Here is a 21185-nt window from a genome sequence, read left to right on the forward strand (position 1 = left end):
ACTAACTCTCCCCACGTGTCGGACCCTTCGCCTCCCGCTCAAGGGACGCACGCTAATATGGCGCCAAGTACATCAGGGACGCCCATAGCGATTACTTTGCAGGACATGGCTGCAATCATGAATAATACCCTGTCAGAGGTATTATCCAGATTGCCTGAATTGAGAGGCAAGCGCGATAGCTCTGGGGTTAGACGAGATACAGAGCGCGTAGATGCTGTAAGAGCCATGTCTGATACTGCGTCACAATATGCAGAACCTGAGGACGGAGAGCTTCAGTCTGTGGGTGACGTCTCTGAATCGGGGAGACCTGATTCAGAGATTTCTAATTTTAAATTTAAGCTTGAGAACCTCCGTGTATTGCTTGGGGAGGTATTAGCTGCTCTGAATGACTGTGACACAATTGCAGTGCCAGAGAAATTGTGTAGGCTGGATAAATACTATGCAGTGCCGGTGAGTACTGATGTTTTTCCAATACCTAAAAGGCTTACAGAAATTATTAGTAAGGAGTGGGATAGGCCCGGTGTGCCCTTTTCCCCACCTCCTATATTTAGAAAAATGTTTCCAATAGATTCCACTACACGGGACTTATGGCAGACTGTCCCTAAGGTGGAGGAAGCAGTTTCTACTTTAGCAAAGCGTACCACTATCCCGGTTGAGGACGGATGTGCTTTTTCAGATCCAATGGATAAAAAAATTAGAGGGTTACCTTAAGAAAATGTTTATTCAACAAAGTTTTATTTTACAGCCCCTTGCATGCATTGCGCCTGTCACTGCTGCGGCGGCATTCTGGTTTGAGGCCCTGGAAGAGGCCATCCATACAGCTCCATTGACTGAAATTGTTGACAAGCTTAGAACTCTTAAGCTAGCTAACTCATTTGTTTCTGATGCCATTGTTCATTTGACTAAACTAACGGCTAAGAATTCCGGATTCGCCATCCAGGCGCGTAGGGCGCTATGGCTCAAATCCTGGTCAGCTGATGTGACTTCAAAGTCTAAATTACTCAACATTCCTTTCAAGGGGCAGACCTTATTCGGGCCTGGTTTGAAAGAAATTATTGCTGACATTACTGGAGGTAAGGGTCATACCCTTCCTCAGGACAGGGCCAAATCAAAGGCCAAACAGTCTAATTTTCGTGCCTTTCGAAATTTCAAGGCAGGTGCAGCATCAACTTCCTCTGCTTCAAAACAAGAGGGAACTTTTGCTCAATCCAAGCAGGCCTGGAAACCTAACCAGTCCTGGAACAAAGGCAAGCAGGCCAGAAAGCCTGCTGCTGCCTCTAAGACAGCATGAAGGAGCGGCCCCCTATCCGACAACGGATCTAGTAGGGGGCAGACTCTCTCTCTTCGCCCAGGCGTGGGCAAGAGATGTTCAGGATCCCTGGGCGTTGGGGATCATATCTCAGGGATATCTTCTGGACTTCAAAGCTTCTCCTCCACAAGGGAGATTTCACCTTTCAAGATTATCTGCAAACCAGATAAAGGAAGAGGCATTCCTAAGCTGCGTACAAGATCTCCTTGTAATGGGAGTGATCCATCCAGTTCCGCGGACGGAACAAGGACAGGGTTTTTATTCAAATCTGTTTGTGGTTCCCAAAAAAGAGGGAACCTTCAGACCAATTTTGGATTTAAAGATCCTAAACAAATTCCTCAGAGTTCCGTCATTCAAGATGGAAACTATTCGAACCATTTTACCCATAATCCAAGAGGGTCAGTACATGACCACAGTGGACTTAAAGGATGCCTACCTTCACATTCCGATTCACAAGAATCATCATCAGTTCCTGAGGTTTGCCTTTCTAGACAGGCATTACCAATGTGTAGCTTTTCCATTCGGGTTGGCTACAGCCCCAAGAATTTTTACAAAGGTTCCTTACCTGGACAATATCCTGATACAGGCGTCAAGCTTTCAAATTGCCAAATCTCATACAGAGATAGTTCTGGCATTCCTGAGGTCGCATGGGTTGAAAGTGAACGAAGAAAAGAGTTCTCTATCTCCTCTCACGAGGGGTTCCTTCCTAGGGACTCTAATAGATTCTGTAGAAATGAAAATTTACCTGACGGAGTCCAGGTTATCAAAACTTCTAAATGCTTGCCGTGTTCTTCACTCCATTACACGCCCCACGGTGGCTCAGTGCATGGAAGTAATCGGCTTAATGGTAGCGGCGATGGACATAGTGCCATTCGTGCGCCTGCATCTCAGACCGCTGCAATTATGCATGCTCAGTCAGTGGAATGGGGATTACACAGATTTGTCCCCTCTACTAAATCTGGATCAGAAAACCAGAGATTCTCTTCTCTGGTGGTTATCTCGGGCCCATCTGTCCAAGGGTATGACCTTTCACAGACCAGATTGGACAATTGTAACAACAGATGCCAGCCTTCTAGGTTGGGGTGCAGTCTGGAACTCCCTGAAGGCTCAGAGTTCATGGACTCAGGAGGAGAAACTCCTCCCAATAAATATTCTGGAGTTAAGAGCAATATTCAATGCTCTTCTGGCTTGGCCTCAGCTAGCAACACTGAGGTTCATCAGATTTCAGTCGGACAACATCACGACTGTGGCTTACATCAACCATCAAGGGGGAACCAGGAGTTCCCTAGCGATGTCAGAAGTCTCCAAGATAATTAGCTGGGCAGAGACTCACTCTTGCCACCTGTCAGCGATCCATATCCCAGGTGTAGAGAACTGGGAGGCGGATTTTCTAAGTCATCACACTTTTCATCCGGGGGAATGGGAACTCCATCTGGAGGTGTTTGCTCAATTGGTTCTCCGTTGGGGCAAACCAGAATTGGATCTCATGGCGTCTCGCCAGAACGCCAAGCTTCCTTGTTACGGATCCAGGTCCAGGGACCCAGAAGCGGCACTGATAGATGCTCTAGCAGCGCCTTGGTTCTTCAACCTGGCTTATGTGATTTCACCGTTTCCTCTGCTCCCTCGTCTGATTGCCAAAATCAAACAGGAAAGAGCATTGGTGATATTGATAGCGTCTGCGTGGCCACGCAGGACCTGGTATGCAGACCTAGTGGACATGTCATCCTTTCCATCATGGACTCTGCCTCTGAGACAAGACCTTCTAATACAAGGTCCTTTCAATCATCCAAATCTAATTTCTCTGAGACTGACTGCATGGAGATTGAACGCTTGATCCTATCAAAGCGTGGCTTCTCCGAGTCAGTAATTGATACCTTAATACAGGCACGAAAGCCTGTCACCAGGAAAATTTACCACAAGATATGGCATAAATATCTTCATTAGTGTGAATCCAAGGATTACTCATGGAGTAGGGTTAGGATTCCTAGGATATTGTCCTTCCTCCAAGAGGGTTTGGACAAAGGATTATCGGCTAGTTCTTTAAAGGGACAGATTTCTGCTCTGTCTATTCTTTTACACAAGCGTCTGGCAGAAGTTCCAGACGTTCAGGCTTTAGTTAGAATTAAGCCTGTGTTTAAACCTGTTGCTCCTCCATGGAGCTTAAACTTGGTTCTTAAAGTTCTTCAAGCGGTTCCGTTTGAACCCCTTCATTCTATTGATATCAAACTTCTTTCATGGAAAGTTCTTTTTCTGATAGCTATTTCCTCGGCTCGAAGAGTCTCAGAGTTATCTGCCTTACATTGTGATTCTCCTTATCTGATCTTTCATTCAGATAAAGTTGTTCTGCGTACAAAACCTGGGTTTTTACCTAAGGTGGTTTCTAACAAGAATATCAATCAAGAGATTGTTGTTCCATCATTATGTCCTAATCCTTGTTCCAAGAAGGAACATCTTTTGCATAATCTAGACATAGTCTGTGCCTTGAAGTTTTACTTACAGGCTACTAAAGATTTTTGCCAAACATCTAACCTGTTTGTTGTTTACTCTGGACAGAGGAGAGGTCAGAAGGCCTCAGCAACCTCTCTTTCTTTTTGGCTTCGGAGTATAATCCGTTTAGCCTATGATACTGCTGGACAGCAGCCTCCTGAAAGGATTACAGCTCATTCTACTAGAGCTGTGGCTTCCACCTGGGCCTTTAAAAATGAGGCCTCTGTTGAACAGATTTGCAAGGCTGCAACTTGGTCTTCCCTTCATACTTTTTCCAAATTTTACAAATTTGATACTTTTGCTTCTTCGGAGGCTGTTTTTGGGAGAAAGGTTCTACAGGCAGTGGTTCCTTCCGTTTAAGTTCCTGCCTTGTCCCTCCCATCATCCGTGTACTTTAGCTTTGGTATTGGTATCCCACAAGTAATGGATGATCCGTGGACTGGATACACTTAACAAGAGAAAACCTAATTTATGCTTACCTGATAAATTTATTTCTCTTGTAGTGTATCCAGTCCACGGCCCGCCCTGTCCTTTTCAGGCAGGTCTAAATTTTAATTAAACTACAGTCACCACTGCACCCTATGGTTTCTCCTTTCTCGGCTTGTTTCGGTCGAATGACTGAATATGGCAGTGAGGGGAGGAGATATATAGCAGCTCTGCTGTGGGTGATCCTCTTGCAACTTTCTGTTGGGAAGGAGAATATCCCACAAGTAATGGATGATCCGTGGACTGGATACACTACAAGAGAAATAAATTTATCAGGTAAACATAAATTATGTTTTTTTATATTAGAATGCAAGTGAGGCAATCATAGTGAGAGACACTGATCTATCCTAGCAGAGAAAATATTTAAAATCTGTCCTGTTAACCCTTTAAGTGCGAATGATGACACATGGTTATCATCTGCACAATGTATTTAGTGCGGGTGATGACCATGTTTTATCAGGGGGGACTCCGGCATCACCCGGGAAGCTGATAAAATCACCACTCTTGGGCATTGTGAGATCACCAAGAGCAGGACACCCTGACGTGCCGGGAAGGATTAAAGGAGCTGGATGGGGAGGTTGGTATTAAACCCCATCATTCTCAGCACCCTTAAACTTTAGAAACCCCCTATACCCACCATTTAAAAGCTTATCACCATCTTTTAAGTGTGCCTTGGGGATTAAAGTTTGTAAGCACCCTTTGTTTAAATAAAATCTAAATAACCACTATTTTTAATAAACTAAACATAGATATATATCGCCATATAGCAGGACTTTAAAAAGGCCTAGAGACCCTCAAGATTCTGCTTTTAAAGCCCAGGAGCCTCTCTTAGAAATAAAGCCCCTATATGTAAAATGAAATAAGCAATGTGAAATTATACTGTGCACATAAAGTCCCTGTGTAAATAAAGAAACCTTAAAATGCCTCTGATGTAAGTAGGAAACTTCCACTATTCTTCAGTTCATGTATCCAATAGTTACAACTTGCTTGCAGTTAACCTGAAGATTGAACCCTGGTCTCCAGATTTCAAACCTATAGTTTTACCACTGTGCTACAACAGGACTCAATGTTAGAGGAAATTTGTATCCAATTGTTGCAGCTTGCTTGTAGTTAATGTGAAAGTCAATCCTAGCGTTTGTGAAACTCTAGGATTGGCCATTGGAACAAATAAAGGGGACTTTCCGTCATGAAGTATAAAATACTTTATGCAGAAAGCTCCTTTATTTGTTTCAAGTGTTCGCCACACTGAGCTGCTCAGGCAGCCCACGGCAGAACACTATTTTGTTAAGAGGGGACGTTTCCACCTCAGCAAATAGCGTGCGGGAAATCCGGCTTGGCTCTGTGTGTCCATTTTATACTTCATGACGGAAAGTCCCCTTTATTTGTTCCAATGGTCAATCCTTACGTTTCACAACACTAGGATTGACTTTCACTTTAACAAAGAAAGAGAGACAACTAATAATGCAAAACAGTTTCAAATAAAGCCCAAGTTAAAAAAACACTTGTTAAAACACACTCATGTGGCCTTGAGCTACCCTAGCTCAAAGAATAGCAGTTTCTTTATAAATCACTCATGCAAAACAGGAACTGGAGATCAAATATTAATGTATTCACCAGGAATGGACATCATATGACCACCACAGCATTCTGAGAACCTCTCACTGCTTTACACTTGGTACCTGTGAGCTATTAAGCTTTTGAACCCTATTTCTATTGTGGTATTTTGTTGCTTTTGATGTCAATATTTATGCCTTGAGTGACTTTTCTTCTTTTAAATTGTGGGCCTAAGCTCAAGAGGGTGCACATATCTGGAGAACTATATGGCAGAAGCTTTGCAAGAATGTTATCCATTTGCAAGAGCACTAAATAGCAGCACTATTTTCTGCCATGTAGAACTCCAGACACCTACCTAGTACATCTTCAACAAATAATACCATGAGAAAGAAGCAAGTTTGATAATATAACTAAATTGGACACTTTTTTTTAAATTGTATGCTCTGTCTGAATCATGAAAGAAAATATTTGGGTTTCATATACCATTAATTTAAAAAATTACTCTTTTTTTTCCACACTTTTTGATGAACGCTTCTTACACGTAGGGATATATACGTAAAATAATTGTATAGTTTTAAATCTGCTGGGCTTGTGAAAATAAATAAATAAAATATATATATATATGCGTGTTTGTGTGTGTATGTGTATATATATATATATATATAAATGTTGACTGACTGAATTAATGAATTATCAATTAAATTTGTGTTAATCAAGTCCTGTGTGTGCCTCTTCTCTACATGAAAGTTTCTATCTATCTATCTATCTATCTATCTATCTACCTATCTACCTATCTATATATATATATATATATATATATATATATATATATATATATATATATATATATATATATATATATATATACACAGTGGATATAAAAAGTCTACACACCCCTGTTAAAATGCCAGGTTTCTGTGATGTAAAAAACTGAGTTAATGATAGATAATTTAAGAACTTTTTCCACCTTTAATGTGACCTATAAACTGTACAACTCAATTGAAAAACAAACTGAAATCTTTTAGATGAGGGGAAGTAAAAAAAAAAAAAAAAAAGAAGAAAATAATATAGTTGCATAAGTGTGCACACCCGTAAACTAATACTATGTTGAAACAACTTTTGATTTTATTACAGCACTCAGTTTTTTTGAGTATGAGTTTATCAGCATGGCACATCTTGACTTGGCAAGATTTGCCCACTCTTCTTTGCAAAAACACTCTAAATCTGTCAGATTGTGAGGGCATCTCCTGTGCACAGCCCTCTTCAGATCATCCCACAGATTTTCGATCAGATTCAGGTCTGGGCTCTGGCTGGGCCATTCCAAAACTTGAATCTTCTTCTGGTGAAGCCATTCCTTTGTTGATTTGGATGTATGCTTTGTGTTGTTGTTATGCTGAAAGATAAAGTTCCTCTTCATGTTCAGCTTTCTAGCAGAAGCCTGAAGGTTTTGTGCCAATATTGACTGGTATTTGGAGCTGTTCATAATTCCCTCTACCTTGACTAAGGCCCCAGTTCCAGCTGAAGCCCCAAAGCATAATGCTGCCACCACCATGCTTCACTGTGGGTATGATGTTCTTTTGGTGATGTGCAGTGTTGTTTTTGCACCAAACATATCTTTTGGAATTATGGCCAAAATGTTCAACCTTGCTTTCATCAGACCATAACACCTTTTGCCACATGCTTTTGGGAGACTTCAGATGTGTTTTTGCTAAATTTAGCTGGACTTCTATGTTTTTCTTCATAAGAAAAGGCTTCCGTCTTGCCACTCTACCCCATAGCCCAAACATATGAAGAATACGGGAGATTGTTGTCACATTTACCACACAGCCAGTACTTGCCAGATATTCCTGCAGCTCCTTTAATGTTGCTGTAAGCCTCTTGGCAGCCTCCCAGACCAGTTTTCTTCTCGTCTTTTTTTAAATTTTGGAGGGACGTCTAGTTCTTGGTAATGTCACTGTTGTGCCATATTTTCTCCACTTGATGACTGTCTTCACTGTGTTCCATGGTATATCTAATGCCTTGGAAATTCGTTTGTACCCTTCTCCTGGCTGATAACTTTTAACAATGAGATCCATCTGATGCTTTGGAAGCTCTCTGCGGACCATAGCTTTTTCTGTAGGATGCGACTAAGAAAATGTCAGGAAAGATCTACTAGAACAGCTGAACTTTATTTGGGGTTAATCAGAGGCACTTTAAATGATGGCAGGTGTGTGCTGACTCCTATTTAACATGATTTTGAATGTGATTGCTTAATTCTGAACACGGCTACATCCCCACTTATGCAACCACATTATTTTAGTTTTTTGTTTACTTCCCTCCACCTAAAAGATTTCAGTTTGTTTTTCAATTGAGTTGTATAGTTTTTAGGTTACATTAAAGGTGGAAAAAGTGATTTATCTTTGTCTCATTTTATTACATCACAGAAACCTGACATTTTTAACAGGTTTTTAACAGAATTTTAACAGAATTATTATATCCACTGTATATATATATATATATATATATATATATATATATATATGTATGTATGTGTGTGTGTGTATATATATATATATATATATATATATATATATATATATATATATATATATATATATATATATATATATATATATATATATATATATAAGCAGCATCTAAAATCTGCAAAACAGTTCAGCACAGGAGCATAAATGTTAAGCAGGTAAAGGGTTAAGATACTTAAGCACTGAAGTTTGGAAATGCTGCTCTATATAAGTTATAACTAAGCAACAAGCAGAATTATTTAAAGTGATGGTAAACTCTCCCCTTTTTAAAATCAGATCTGGAATGTAAGCGCTATTTTAGATTGTTTAATTCATTAGCTGTAATGAAGATGCAGTATAACATGCTTTTTAATATAGATATGAAATTCAAATACTGCATGCTCCTCCGCCCACTTCAAAAGTAAAATTTTCTGTGAGCTAACAGATTGAATTGTTGTCCAATCAGCGCTCTCCCCATATGGCACTTTTGTTGTAGATAGAGCATTGATTGGAGAGTAATTCAATCATTTAGCTGACAGAGAAATTGACTTTTGAAGTGGGTGGTGTAACGTGGGGTATTTAAATTTCATATCTATATTAATAACTAAGTTATAGCGCATCTTCATTGCACATGATGAATAAAACCCCATCTAAAATAGCGCTTACATTCCAGATCTGATTTTAAAAAGGGGAGAGTTTACCATCACTTTAACATATTCAAAGCACTGGGAAATAAAAAGATTGTGCTCCTGAAAAGAAATTTCTTTTGAATTATGAGTTGGAAAATCAATGAGTACTTAAACCTGCATACTTCAGGATGTACTCAAACCAATCTCATCTGAGTCGATTTCTATAGATCCGAATAGCCTGGTGTTTCATGACTGCACCACACTCATGGAGGGTCTAATAAAACACAGTAGGTAACTTAGAACAAGAACATAAAACTAAACACTTCCACCGGTAAATTATTATTATTATTAAAGAGATACTGAACCCATTTTTTTCTTTCATCATCTAGCTAGGCATAAATTTGACATTTTCTTAAAATTGTTTGCGCTATTATCAAATTTTCTTCATTATCTTGGTATCTTCATTTGAAAAAGCAGGAATGTAAGCTTATGAGCCGGCCCATCTTTGGTTCAAATAGTGCTACAGATTCTAAATAGGACTGAGACCAGGACATGACCGGATCACTGCCAAATATTCTCTTCTTTGTCTTTAAGTAATTCCAAAGTTGCTTTTGCCTTGTGCTTTAGATTATTGTCCTGCTTATGACCAGACTGCAGACATGCCTTCATATGACTGGTTTTGAGTAATGGCTTCTTCCTTGTCACCATCCCATGCAAGCCACTTTAATGTAGAATGGTGCACATTTACTTCAGTCTCAGCCACCAACCCCTGTAGCTCCTTTAAAGTGACAGATGGCTTCTTCTTGGTTTCCCTCACAAGTCTCCTCTTGGTTGGTCACTGAGTTTTTGAGTTTTGAGGACAACCTTTTCTCAGCAGTGTCTGGGTGGTGTGATGTAGCTTCCAGTTCTGGATCCAGGTGCACCAACTAGGATGTCCAAATACTTTGATATTACTTTGTAGCCATTTCCTAACTGGTGCAGTTTGACTACTCTATCTCTTAGTGCTGTAGAATGTTCTTTAGTCTTCATTGTGTCAGCTTTTCTTTACATCTGCAACCTGAGCAGTTATTATCCTTATCCAGAGTGGGACTTTTCTCACATACCACAGGCAATTGTTATGTATTGTCATTAGGGCATTTATTTTTCGCCATGTAAATATAGAGCTTTCAAAGCAGATGGTTTGAAACTATTTTTTTTTTCCTTACAAATAATGATTTTAGCTGACATTTTAAGTTGAAAAATATTTTGCAGATGAAATATTTTCAGACAAAGTATCACAAAGAACAAAAGTTCATTATAAAAGACAGTTTTTTAGTAAAATGCAAGAATTTGGCAAGGGTCTGAATACTTTTGCAAGGGATATGCAAAAGGTTAAACGCGTAGTTATAGACCAGCAATACTGCAATAAGAAAATACAGGTAGCCCTCAGTTTACGCCGGGGTTAGGTTCCAGAAGGAATGGTTGTAAATCAAAACCGTTGTAAATTGAAACCCAGTTTATAATGTAAGTCAAAGGGAAGTGAGGGAGATAGGTTCCAGGCCCCTCTCAAAATTGTCATAAGTAACACCTAATACATTATTTTTAAAGCTTTGAAATGAAGACTCTAAATGCTAAACAGCATTATAAACCTAATAAAATAATCACACAACACAGAATATATAATTAAACTCAGTTAAATGAACAAAAACATTTGCTAAACAGCATTATAAACCTAATAAAATAATCACACAACACAGAATATATAATTAAACTCAGTTAAATGAACAAAAACATTTGCTAAACAGCATTATAAACCTAATAAAATAATCACACAACACAGACTTCACTTGTATTTTTCTGCAAACAGTTCTTTCTATGCATTCCAATCTTGACTGATTTATAGACAGGAAGATCTTGTTCCTTTGAAATCTGCTCGATAGCTCAGGTCTGGTTAAACTGATTAATTTCAGTTTGCTTGGCTTTGCTGCAACACAAGCGGACAGCTCCACCTACTGGCTATTTTAATAAATGCATTGCTTATCAATGCTTTTTAATAGCATCACATGACTGGAAAAAAAGGTTGTTATTCTGAAACTATGTAAATTGAACCGTTGTAAAACGAGGGCCACCTGTACTGTTAGCTCATTTTCTTTTACATTCCTAGCAAGAAAGTTATACTTTTAAGAATTGTAACATAAAAACGATTAAATTTGATTTGAATGTTCTATTCCTTTCAGCCTTTTTTTTCCTTTTTTTTTTTTCTTTTCACAGACTTTAAAAAAAAAAAAAAACATAAAAACTTTTGGTCTATAGTATGTGTATTACCTTTAGGTAGCAGTACTAAGTAGTTGAAATGCGCTGCAAATACTTTGTGCATTTTCATCAGAGATATTTGTGTCTCTTATTTTTAGGAGTTGGAGTTTCATGGAGTGATGCGTTTTTACTTTCAAGACAAAGCTGCTGGAAATTTCGCCACAAAATGTATTAGAGTGTCCAGCACTGCCACAACACAAGATGTCATCGAAACACTGGCAGAAAAGTTCCGTCCTGATATGAGGATGTTGTCCTCCCCTAGATACTCTTTGTATGAAGTTCACGTTAGTGGCGGTGAGTGAGTCGTAATTCATTTATGTATTTTTGTCATCTACAGGGATCACATTAGTTTTTTTTTTATTTCCTAATATATTTGTGTGTATATCTCACTTATTGCTATCTCATCTTATGACTATTTAAAGGTACAGTCAACACCAAAATTGTTTTAGTTTAAAAGGATACATAAACCCTTTACTACCCATTCCCCAGCTTTGCACAACCAACATTGTGATATTAATATACTTTATAGGATTTAAACCTCTAAATTTCTGCCTGTTTCTAAGCCACTACAGACAGCCTCTTGTCACATGCTTTTTTTATTAGCTTTTGACAACAAGAGACTGCTAGTTCATGTGGGCCATATAGACAACATTGTGCTCACACCTGTGGGTTGTGTATGACACTTCACTAATTGGATGCAAGTCAATAGATAATAAATACACAGTCATGTGATAAGGGGGCTGTCAGAAGATGCTTAGATACAAGGTAATCACAGAGGTAAAAAAGAAAATTTATGCTTACCTGATAAATTTATTTCTTTTTTGAGTCCACGGATCATCTAATTATTACTGGGAACACCACTCCTGCCCCGCAGGAGGCGGCAAAGAGCACCACAGCAAAGCCGCCAAACACCACCTCCCCTCCCTCCCAACCCAGTCATTCATTCCAAGGAGAGAAAGGAAGTAACAAGGTGCAGAGGTGTCTGGAGTTTATAATAACCAACAACCTGTCTACTCAAAAACAGGGTGAGCCGTGGACTCATCGTGTCAAAAAAGAAATAAATTTATCAGGTAAGCATAAATTTTCTTTTCTTTTTAATGACATGATGAGTCCACTGAACATCTAATTACTACTGGGAATCAATACCCATGCTAGAGTACACAGATGATACGGGAGGGACAAGACAGGGAACCTAAACTGAAGGCACCACTGCTTGAAGAACCATTCTCCCAAAAAAACGGCCTCAGCCGAAACAAAAGTATAAAACTCACTTTATAGAACCTTGAAAAAGTGTGAAGAGGACCAAGTTGCAGCCTTGCAAATCTCTTCCACAGAAACTTCATTTTTGAATTACCATGAGGAAGCAACAGCCCTCGTGGAATGAGCCGTAACTCTCTCTGGAGGGGGCTGTCCAGCAGTTCCAAAGGCAAAACGTATGATTCTCCTCAGCCAAAAAGAAGTAGCCGTGACTTACTGATCCCGAGAAAACTACAAACAAGGCAGAATACTGACAAAAATCTGTAGTCGCCTGTTTAAAACACGTCTAAATTGTGCAAAAGCTGTTCCTTCTGAGAGGAAGGATTAGGACGCCAGGAGGAACAACAATCTCCAGATTAAAGTTCCGCTCAGAAACTACTGTAGGAAGAAATCCTAATTTAGTACCTAAACTTACCTTATCTGAATGAAAAATAAGGTAAGGTGACTCGTACTGTAATGCCAAGAGCTCTGACACTCTGAGCAGCAGAAATAGCAACCAGAAACAAAACTTTCCAAGATAACATCTCAATATCTAAGGAATGCATAGGCTCAAACGGAGCCCCTTGAAGACCTTTAAGAACTAAATTAAGACTCCATGGAGGAGTAACTGGTTTGAACACAGGCCTGATCCTGACCAAGGCCTGACAAAATAGATAAGGTAGAACTTTGACCCCTTAGGGAACCTTCGATAATCCTTTCTCCACCCCTCTTGGATAAAAGACAAAAGTCTAGGAATCCTGACTCTACTCCAATAAAGATATAATTACGCCATATCTTGTGGAAAATCTTTCTAGTTACAGGTATACGAGCCTGAATCATGGTCTCTATGACCGACTCTGAAAATCCCCACTTGTATAAAATTAAGCGTACAAACTGCAAACAGTCAGCTTCAGAGAAACTAGATCTGGATGAAGGAAGGTCCCTTGAAGTAGAAGGTCCTTCCTCAACGGAAGTCTCCAAGGTTAAAAAGACATGTTCACAAGATCATCAAATCCTAAGAGGCCAAGGCGGTGCAATGAGGATCACCGATGCCCTCTCCTGCTTGATTTGATCGATGACCCGAGGAAGAACAGCGAACAAAGGAAATGGGTATGCTATACTGAAGGTCCAAGGTACAGCCAGGTTGTCTATCAGTACCGCCTGAGAGTCCCTGGATCTCAATCCATATCTCGGAAGCTTGGCTTTCTGCCGAGATGTCATGAGAGCCAATTCCGGCTGACCCCACTTGAGGATCAGGCTGGAAAACCTGATAAACTGGATTGCGGCTAACTGGGGCCAGGTCAGAAGAGCATTGAAGATCACTCTCAACTCCAGAACGTTTATAGGCAGAACAGACTTCTGACTGAGTCCAAACTCCCTGAGCCTTTAGGGAGCCCATGACTGTTCCCCATCCTAACAGGCTGGCGTCCGTTGTCACAATCACTCAGGAGGGACTGTGAAAGCAGGTTCCCTGGGAGAGATGATCCTGAGACACCCACCCTTGAGGAGAATCCCTGGTCTCCTGCTCCAGTAGAATTTGTGGAGACAAATACGCATAATCTCTGTTCCACTGACTGAACAGGTTTATCTGAGGTGGAAACGAGCAAACGGGATGATGTCCATTGCTGCCATCATCAGCACGATTACCTCCGTGCACAGAGCTACTGATTTGGCAAGGAGTGGGCTGAAGTGCTAGGCAAGAATCAAAATATTTGATTTCCTGACTTCTGTCAGAAAAATCTACATTGATAGGGAATCTATTATGGTTCCCAAGAAGGTTACCCTTGTATTTGGATCTCAGGAGCTCTTTTCTAAGTTTACCTTCCATCCGTGGAATCGTAGGAAAGAAAACAGCATTTCCGTATGAGAGCTTGCTATTTGAAAGGATGGCACCAGGACCAGGATGTCATCCAGATAAGGTGCCACTGCAATGCCCCGTAATCGGAGCACCCCCAGTAAGAATCCCAGAAGCCTTGAGAAAATTCTGGGAGCTATAGCAAGACCGAAAGGAAGAGCCACAATTGGAAGTGTTTGTTTAGAAAGACAAACCTTAGAAATTTATGATGATCCCTGTGAATGGGAATATGCAGGTATGCGTCCCTTAAATCTACTGAAGTCATAAATTGACCCTCTTGGACCAAAGGGAGAATGGAACGAATAGCTTCCATCTTAAAGGACGGTACTCTGAGGAATTTGTTTAGACTCTTGAGATTTAAAGTAGTATTTAAGTAGTTCTCTTGGCCAGAGTGGAAACTGCCCCTTCCACCTTGGTTACTGTTTGCCAAGACTCCTTGATAGAGTCCGCTATGGTAAACATCTTTTTAAATATAGGAGAAGGAGAAAAAGGGATACCCGGTCTCTCCCATTCCTTAGCAATAATCTCAGTACCAAGGACGGTACATCAAAATATTTGTTTAGCTTACTGGATCTTTTAGGATAAACTACGACCGTGGTGTCGCTGTCGTTCAATGTAGCTAAAACCTCCTTGAGTAACAGACGGAGGTGTGCTAGCTTAAACTGAAAGATACAACTTCAGTATCGGCAAAAAGAATTACACTGTCAGAAACTGAAATTTCACCTTCAAATGCTACTAACGTATCCTCCTCCTCAGGCTTCTGGGAGGGGGGCATTAGAAATAGCAACAATTGCATCAGAAACCTCGCTTGCTGAATGTCTGATTTTCCTCTTACACTTTCCCTGTATCGTTGGAAAGGCAGACAACGCATCAGAAACTGCAGAAGACATGAGAGAAGCGATGCCTTGTAAAGTAACTCCAAAAGAAGTTATAGAGGAAACGCAGGGTACTGCATGTGAGGGCGGTAAAACTTGGGACGCCTGAAGAAAGAGCTGCGGCATATATTGAACATTTTTATTAGATTCCTGAACAACATCCTCTTTTGAAAATGTTGGCTCAGAAAAAAGTCTACCCCTAAAATTTAAGGTCCTCTAATACATGAGGAACAGAAAGGGATTGGTGGTTCCACATTGGCATCAAAAGAACAAGTGACACTTAGCACGGCCTCTTTGACCATTCTTTTAAAAAAAATCATAACATATAAAAACGTTACTGTCACTTTAAATTTTTAAAGGGGAACTTTTTTCCTTTTTTATTTTTTAAGTGTAGAGAGTAGAGAAAAGCTGAAAAAACACTGCAAATAACCTCTGCACCTCAGCTGTACTCTGCACCTGACCGTTATAGCCAACTCCCTCTGAGCAGAAGTCTTTCCCACATATCATAACCGGAACTCAGCAGCAGCTGCAGAGAAACATAACCCCTAAAAACGCATGTTAATGACAGAATGCGTAACAAGAAAAGTCAGTTGTACAACTTCCCTTCAGAATGCGTAACAAGAAAAGACAGTTGTACAACTTCCCTTCAGAATGCGTAACAAGAAAAGACAGTTGTACAACTTCTCTTCAGAATGCGTAACAAGAAAAGACAGTTGTACAACTTCCCTTCAGAATGCGTAACAAGAAAAGACAGTTGTACAACTTCCCTTCAGAATGCGTAACAAGAAAAGACAGTTGTACAACTTCCCTTCAGAATGCGTAACAAGAAAAGACAGTTGTACAACTTCCCTTCAGAATGCGTAACAAGAAAAGACAGTTGTACAACTTCCCTTCAGAATGCGTAACAAGAAAAGACAGTTGTACAACTTCCCTTCAGAATGCGTAACAAGAAAAGACAGTTGTACAACTTCTCTTCAGAATGCGTAACAAGAAAAGACAGTTGTACAACTTCTCTTCAGAATGCGTAACAAGAAAAGACAGTTGTACAACTTCTCTTCAGAATGCGTAACAAGAAAAGACAGTTGTACAACTTCCCTTCAGAATGCGTAACAAGAAAAGACAGTTGTACAACTTCCCTTCAGAATGCGTAACAAGAAAAGACAGTTGTACATCTTCCCTTCAGAATGCGTAACAAGAAAAGACAGTTGTACAACTTCCCTTCAGAATGCGTAACAAGAAAAGACAGTTGTACAACTTCTCTTCAGAATGCGTAACAAGAAAAGACAGTTGTACAACTTCTCTTCAGAATGCGTAACAAGAAAAGACAGTTGTACAACTTCCCTTCAGAATGCGTAACAAGAAAAGACAGTTGTACAACTTCCCTTCAGAATGCGTAACAAGAAAAGACAGTTGTACAACTTCCCTTCCGACACTCAAAAAGTGAAAGGGAAAAAGGTGCAACGCCATTGCTGCCTCTAGAACCGCCCCTCGTGGGTGTCGCCAATGCAGACATCTCCCGCTCGGCATATATGTTTTATGAAACCGCTGGTAGATGTGAACCACCACCAGTATCTTTAAGCCCCAGTGCCTGCGTGTATGCGGCCCACATAGTGTCTCCTGAGTACCTAGGAGAATTTATGTTTTAAAAATAGTGCCCAATTCCTAAAGGCTTCCTTATATGTCCCAATGTATGAAATAAAGTGCCCAACTGTTAACCCCAGAAATAAAAGTCAGCACTTACCTCATTTCTGCCCGACAGCAAGGCAGCTCCCAGGTTTGAGAGGTCCTCTCCCTCACATGGACCTGTGATATAAAAGAAAGGACTGAGTGAAATCCCTCAGTTTTTCAGGGTTAGGGCAGCAACAGTATGGGAGGCACAGTGAGAATTATGTCCCACAAGTTCCCATTACTCTAAAGCCACCACTGCCCTACTGAAGAGACTGATATGGACTACGGCTACACCCCAGGACAAAGCAGCACAATCTTGTACTACTTTAAAAACTCTTGATTGAAGAATCTTTCTAACACCTAATTTACCATCTCCTTGCTCTTAACGTAGGCAAAGAGAGTTACTGGGTTGGAAGGGAGGGGAGGTGGTGTTTGGCGGCTTTGCTGTGGTGCTCTTTGCCGCCTCCTGCAGGGCAGGAGTGGTGTTCCCAGTAGGGTTGCACCGATACCATTTTTTTATGACCAAGTACAAGTACCGATACTTTTTTTCAAATACTCGCTGATACCAATTACCGATACTTTTTTTTAATGTCATGCGACAGTTTACCAAGCACAATACAGACTAATTATTTAAGATTTCTTCTTTATAATTATAAAGGACTGTAATTCAAAAGACATTAGGAAATAATAAAACAGTTTTATTTGTCAAAAGTTTACTGAACATGTTTATAAATAAAAAATATTACAATAAAATATTATATTTAAAGGGGTGATGCAATTGGATTGTAGGGCTGTTATATAACATCAATCTGACATTTGTATGGAGGTTCGACTCTAAGTTGAACAGTCTTTCACTTTCCACCATACTGCATGGGGCAGAAAGATATTTTCGGGCCATTTTAGCCAGAGCTGGAAATCTGTTTATTAACTGCCCAGTACTTAAGGGGTTTGTCTGAATGAGGTACAGTGATCTCTACTACAATAATACAAATAACAGCAATTTGTATTGGCAGAACAGTAGTAAACAATTTTTAGTTTAGTCTCCACTCTAGTTTAAAATGAAATGGGAACATGCAGTTTGAAAAAACGCCACAAGGTAGCATATGGGTAGGAAGTGGAGGTATCTGTTTAAGTATCGGTGCATTTGCACGAGTACAAGTACTCATGCAAATACTTGGTACTAGTATCGGTATCGGTGCAACCCTAGTTCCCAGTAGTAATTAGATGGACTTGTGTCATTAAAAAGAAAGTATATTAATATAACAGTGTTGGTTATGCAAAACTGGGGAATGGGTAATAAAGGGATTATCTATCTTTTTAAACAATAGAATTTTTGGAGTGAACTGTCCCTTTAAAGGGATAGTAAACCCAATTTTTTTTATTTCCTAATTCGGATAGAGCAGGCAACTTTCTAATTTGCTCCTAATATCAATTTTTCTTTGTACTCTTAGTATCTTTATTTGAAAAGCAGGAATAGTTAGCCAAGGAGATGGTCAATTTTTTACACCTGGGTAGCTCATGATAATTGCTTGTTAAATGTAGCCACCAATCAGCAAGCGCCACTAAGTTACTGAACCAAAAATGCGCCATCTCTTAAGCTTACATTCCTGCTTTTTCAAATAAAGATACCAAGAGAACGAATACAATTTTTTAATAGGAGTAAATTAGAAAGTTGCTTAAAGGGCCACTAAACCCAAAATTTTTCTTTCATGATTCAGTTAGAGAATACAATTTTAAACAACATTCAAATTTACTTCTATTATCTAATTTGTTTTATTTTTTATAAATCCTTTGTTGAAGAAATAGCAATGCATATGGGTGAGCCAATCACACGAGGCATCTATGTGCACGCACCAATCAGCAGCTACGGAGCCTATCTAGATATGCTTTTCAGCAAAGAATATCAAGAGAATGAAACAAATTAGATAATAGAAGTAAATTAGAATGTTGTTTAAAATTGCACACTCTTTCTAATTAATGAAAGAAAAAATTGGGGTTTCATGTCCCTTGACAATTGCATTCTCTGTCTGAATCATGAAATAAAAAAAATGGGTTTACTATCCCTTTAATGTTTCTTGTCCTCTATTTAATGTTAATTTAGCATTTTAACTATCTTTATTTTTTCCTCACTTCCTTTCTTATTTGGGGTTCCTTTTTCTTTAAATTGGGTAGTAAGCATTATTTATAATCAGTTAAAAGGAAATGAAGCCCAAAATGTTTCTTTCTTGCTTCAGAACATACAGTTTGAAGCAACTTTTCAATTTACTTCTGTTATCTAATTTGCTTTGTTCTATTTGTATCCTTTGTTGGAAAGAATACCTAGGTAGTCTCAAGGGAAGAAATGCACTACTGGGTAGCTAGCTTGTTATTGGTGACTGCACATATATGCTTCTTGTCATTAGCTCACCTGATGTGTGCAGCTAGCTTCCAGTAGTGCATTGCTGCTCCTTCAATAAAGGACACCAAAAGAACAAAACAATTAATATAATATAAGTAAATTGGAAAGTTATGTAACATTGTATTGTGGGATGTGTCTCAGTCCACCAATAGAGCTGTAGAAGCATTCTGTATTAACCAGTAATCTTCCATCTCGCAGATAAGTTGTTTTCTTCCATATCTTTCAGTTAAAATGTTAGGCTAAAACTATTTACTTTTATTTTTAAACTAGCGGAAAGTGTATGTTTGTGCAAAACTGGTCCATTGGATAGAAGCTCACTGACTGGCAACCAAAGCATTCTCTGTATTATCCATTGTAAAAAAAAAAAAAAGAAAAATGACCACTTTTAAAGACACAATTTTTTTTTTTTTTAAATGACACTATCCCTTTAAAGCCTAATTGGATCATAATAAAATGAGTTGAGTTAGTGAAGTCTAATATGCCTGTTTCATAACAATGGTTTGTCTCATTTGTTCAAACTGATGATGAGGTTTGTGGTAACAGACTCTTGCCTGTTTCCTGGTCAAATGACTTCATACAAAATCATGTGTTATCTTACTGTTTTCATTTGATTATACTTGTTCTCTCAGGCTTACTGCTCTTATAAATGTCTTGTGACTGAAATGAAATATTTCTGAGGTAAATGAGAGGTTTCACTTTATAGTTGATATGCTTTGTTGTGCCTTAAAAGTAACAACTACCAGTGGTGGATACACCAGATTCACATTGCATCTCTCCTGGGCAGGGCCAACCTTAGCATTTGCGGGGGCCGGGGCAAGATACATTTGTGGGCCCCCTCAGCCTAGTGCCCTTAGTCCCCTCTCCTGTATATGCCCCTTGTGTAGCCCACCCCTGTGCCAACATTCACATACCTATATAAATAATAACACAAATTATTAGACCTCCACATACCATAAACACTTCTCATAAACTAAATACAACATATACATTGCACCATCTCATAATTTCCCCTCTGACATTGTGGGGCCCTGGGTGGGCGCCCCTCTCACCCTGCCCAAAGTACAGGCCTGATCCTTGGGCAGGAAAAAAATCTAAATAAATCATGAGCCATTCCAAATTTTTTTTATAATTGCAGGGTCAGAGAATCTGTTTTAGAAATAATTTTAATCAATGCAACATGCATAGTGCTATGAAAATAATCCTCAAATAAGGGATTCTGTAAAGGGATATGAAACCCAGCATTTCTCTTTAGTGATTCAGATTATGTAAACGGCTTTTGTTTAATGATTCAAAATATGTAAACGGCTTTCATATTTTCTTGCTATTATCAATTTTGCTTGATTCTCTTAGCATCCTTTCTTGAAGGAGCAGCAATGCACTACTGGGAACTAGCACAAGAGACATGTATGTGCAACCACTAATCAGCAGCTAGCACCCAGCTCCTGGGCCTACCTAGGTATGCTTTTCAACAAAGGGCATGATAACAAGAGAATGAAACAAAATAAAATAAGTTAATTGGGAACTTATTTAAAACTGTATGCTCTGTTTGAATCACAAAAGAAAAATGTTGGGTTTGTTGTATAGTGATGTGGAATATTTCTTTCATAAAGGTGGCGAGAGTCCATAAGCCATTACTCCTGGCCACTAGAAGGAGGCAAAGCTTCCCAAGACTCCAAGAGAACTTAAACCCTCTTACCTTTCTGGTAAATTAGCCTTTGCAGGAAGAAGGTAAAGAATTAAGGTGCTCCAGAAGTTCTTCTATGAGTGGGGTTCTCAGTCTCTCTCTCTCTCTCTCTCTCTCTCTCTCTCTCTCTCTCTCTCTCTCTCTCTCTCTCTCTCTCTCTCTCTCTCTCGATATTTTCTAGTTAGCTTTTTACAGTCATGCTATATCA

The 21185-nt window shown here is 39.4% G+C and overlaps 1 protein-coding gene across 1 annotated transcript in view; it reads left to right on the forward strand.

Moving 5' to 3' along the window:
- AFDN (afadin, adherens junction formation factor) overlaps positions 1-21185 on the forward strand; it is a 502926-nt gene that overhangs the window by 121510 nt on the left and 360231 nt on the right. The window contains exon 2 of the mRNA XM_053710918.1: positions 11360-11555. Within this exon, the coding sequence (XP_053566893.1) occupies positions 11360-11555 (196 nt within the window). The remainder of the gene's footprint in view (positions 1-11359; positions 11556-21185) is intronic.

Source organism: Bombina bombina, chromosome 4 (assembly GCF_027579735.1).
Source record: "Bombina bombina isolate aBomBom1 chromosome 4, aBomBom1.pri, whole genome shotgun sequence".
Taxonomy (NCBI): Eukaryota; Metazoa; Chordata; class Amphibia; order Anura; family Bombinatoridae; genus Bombina; species Bombina bombina.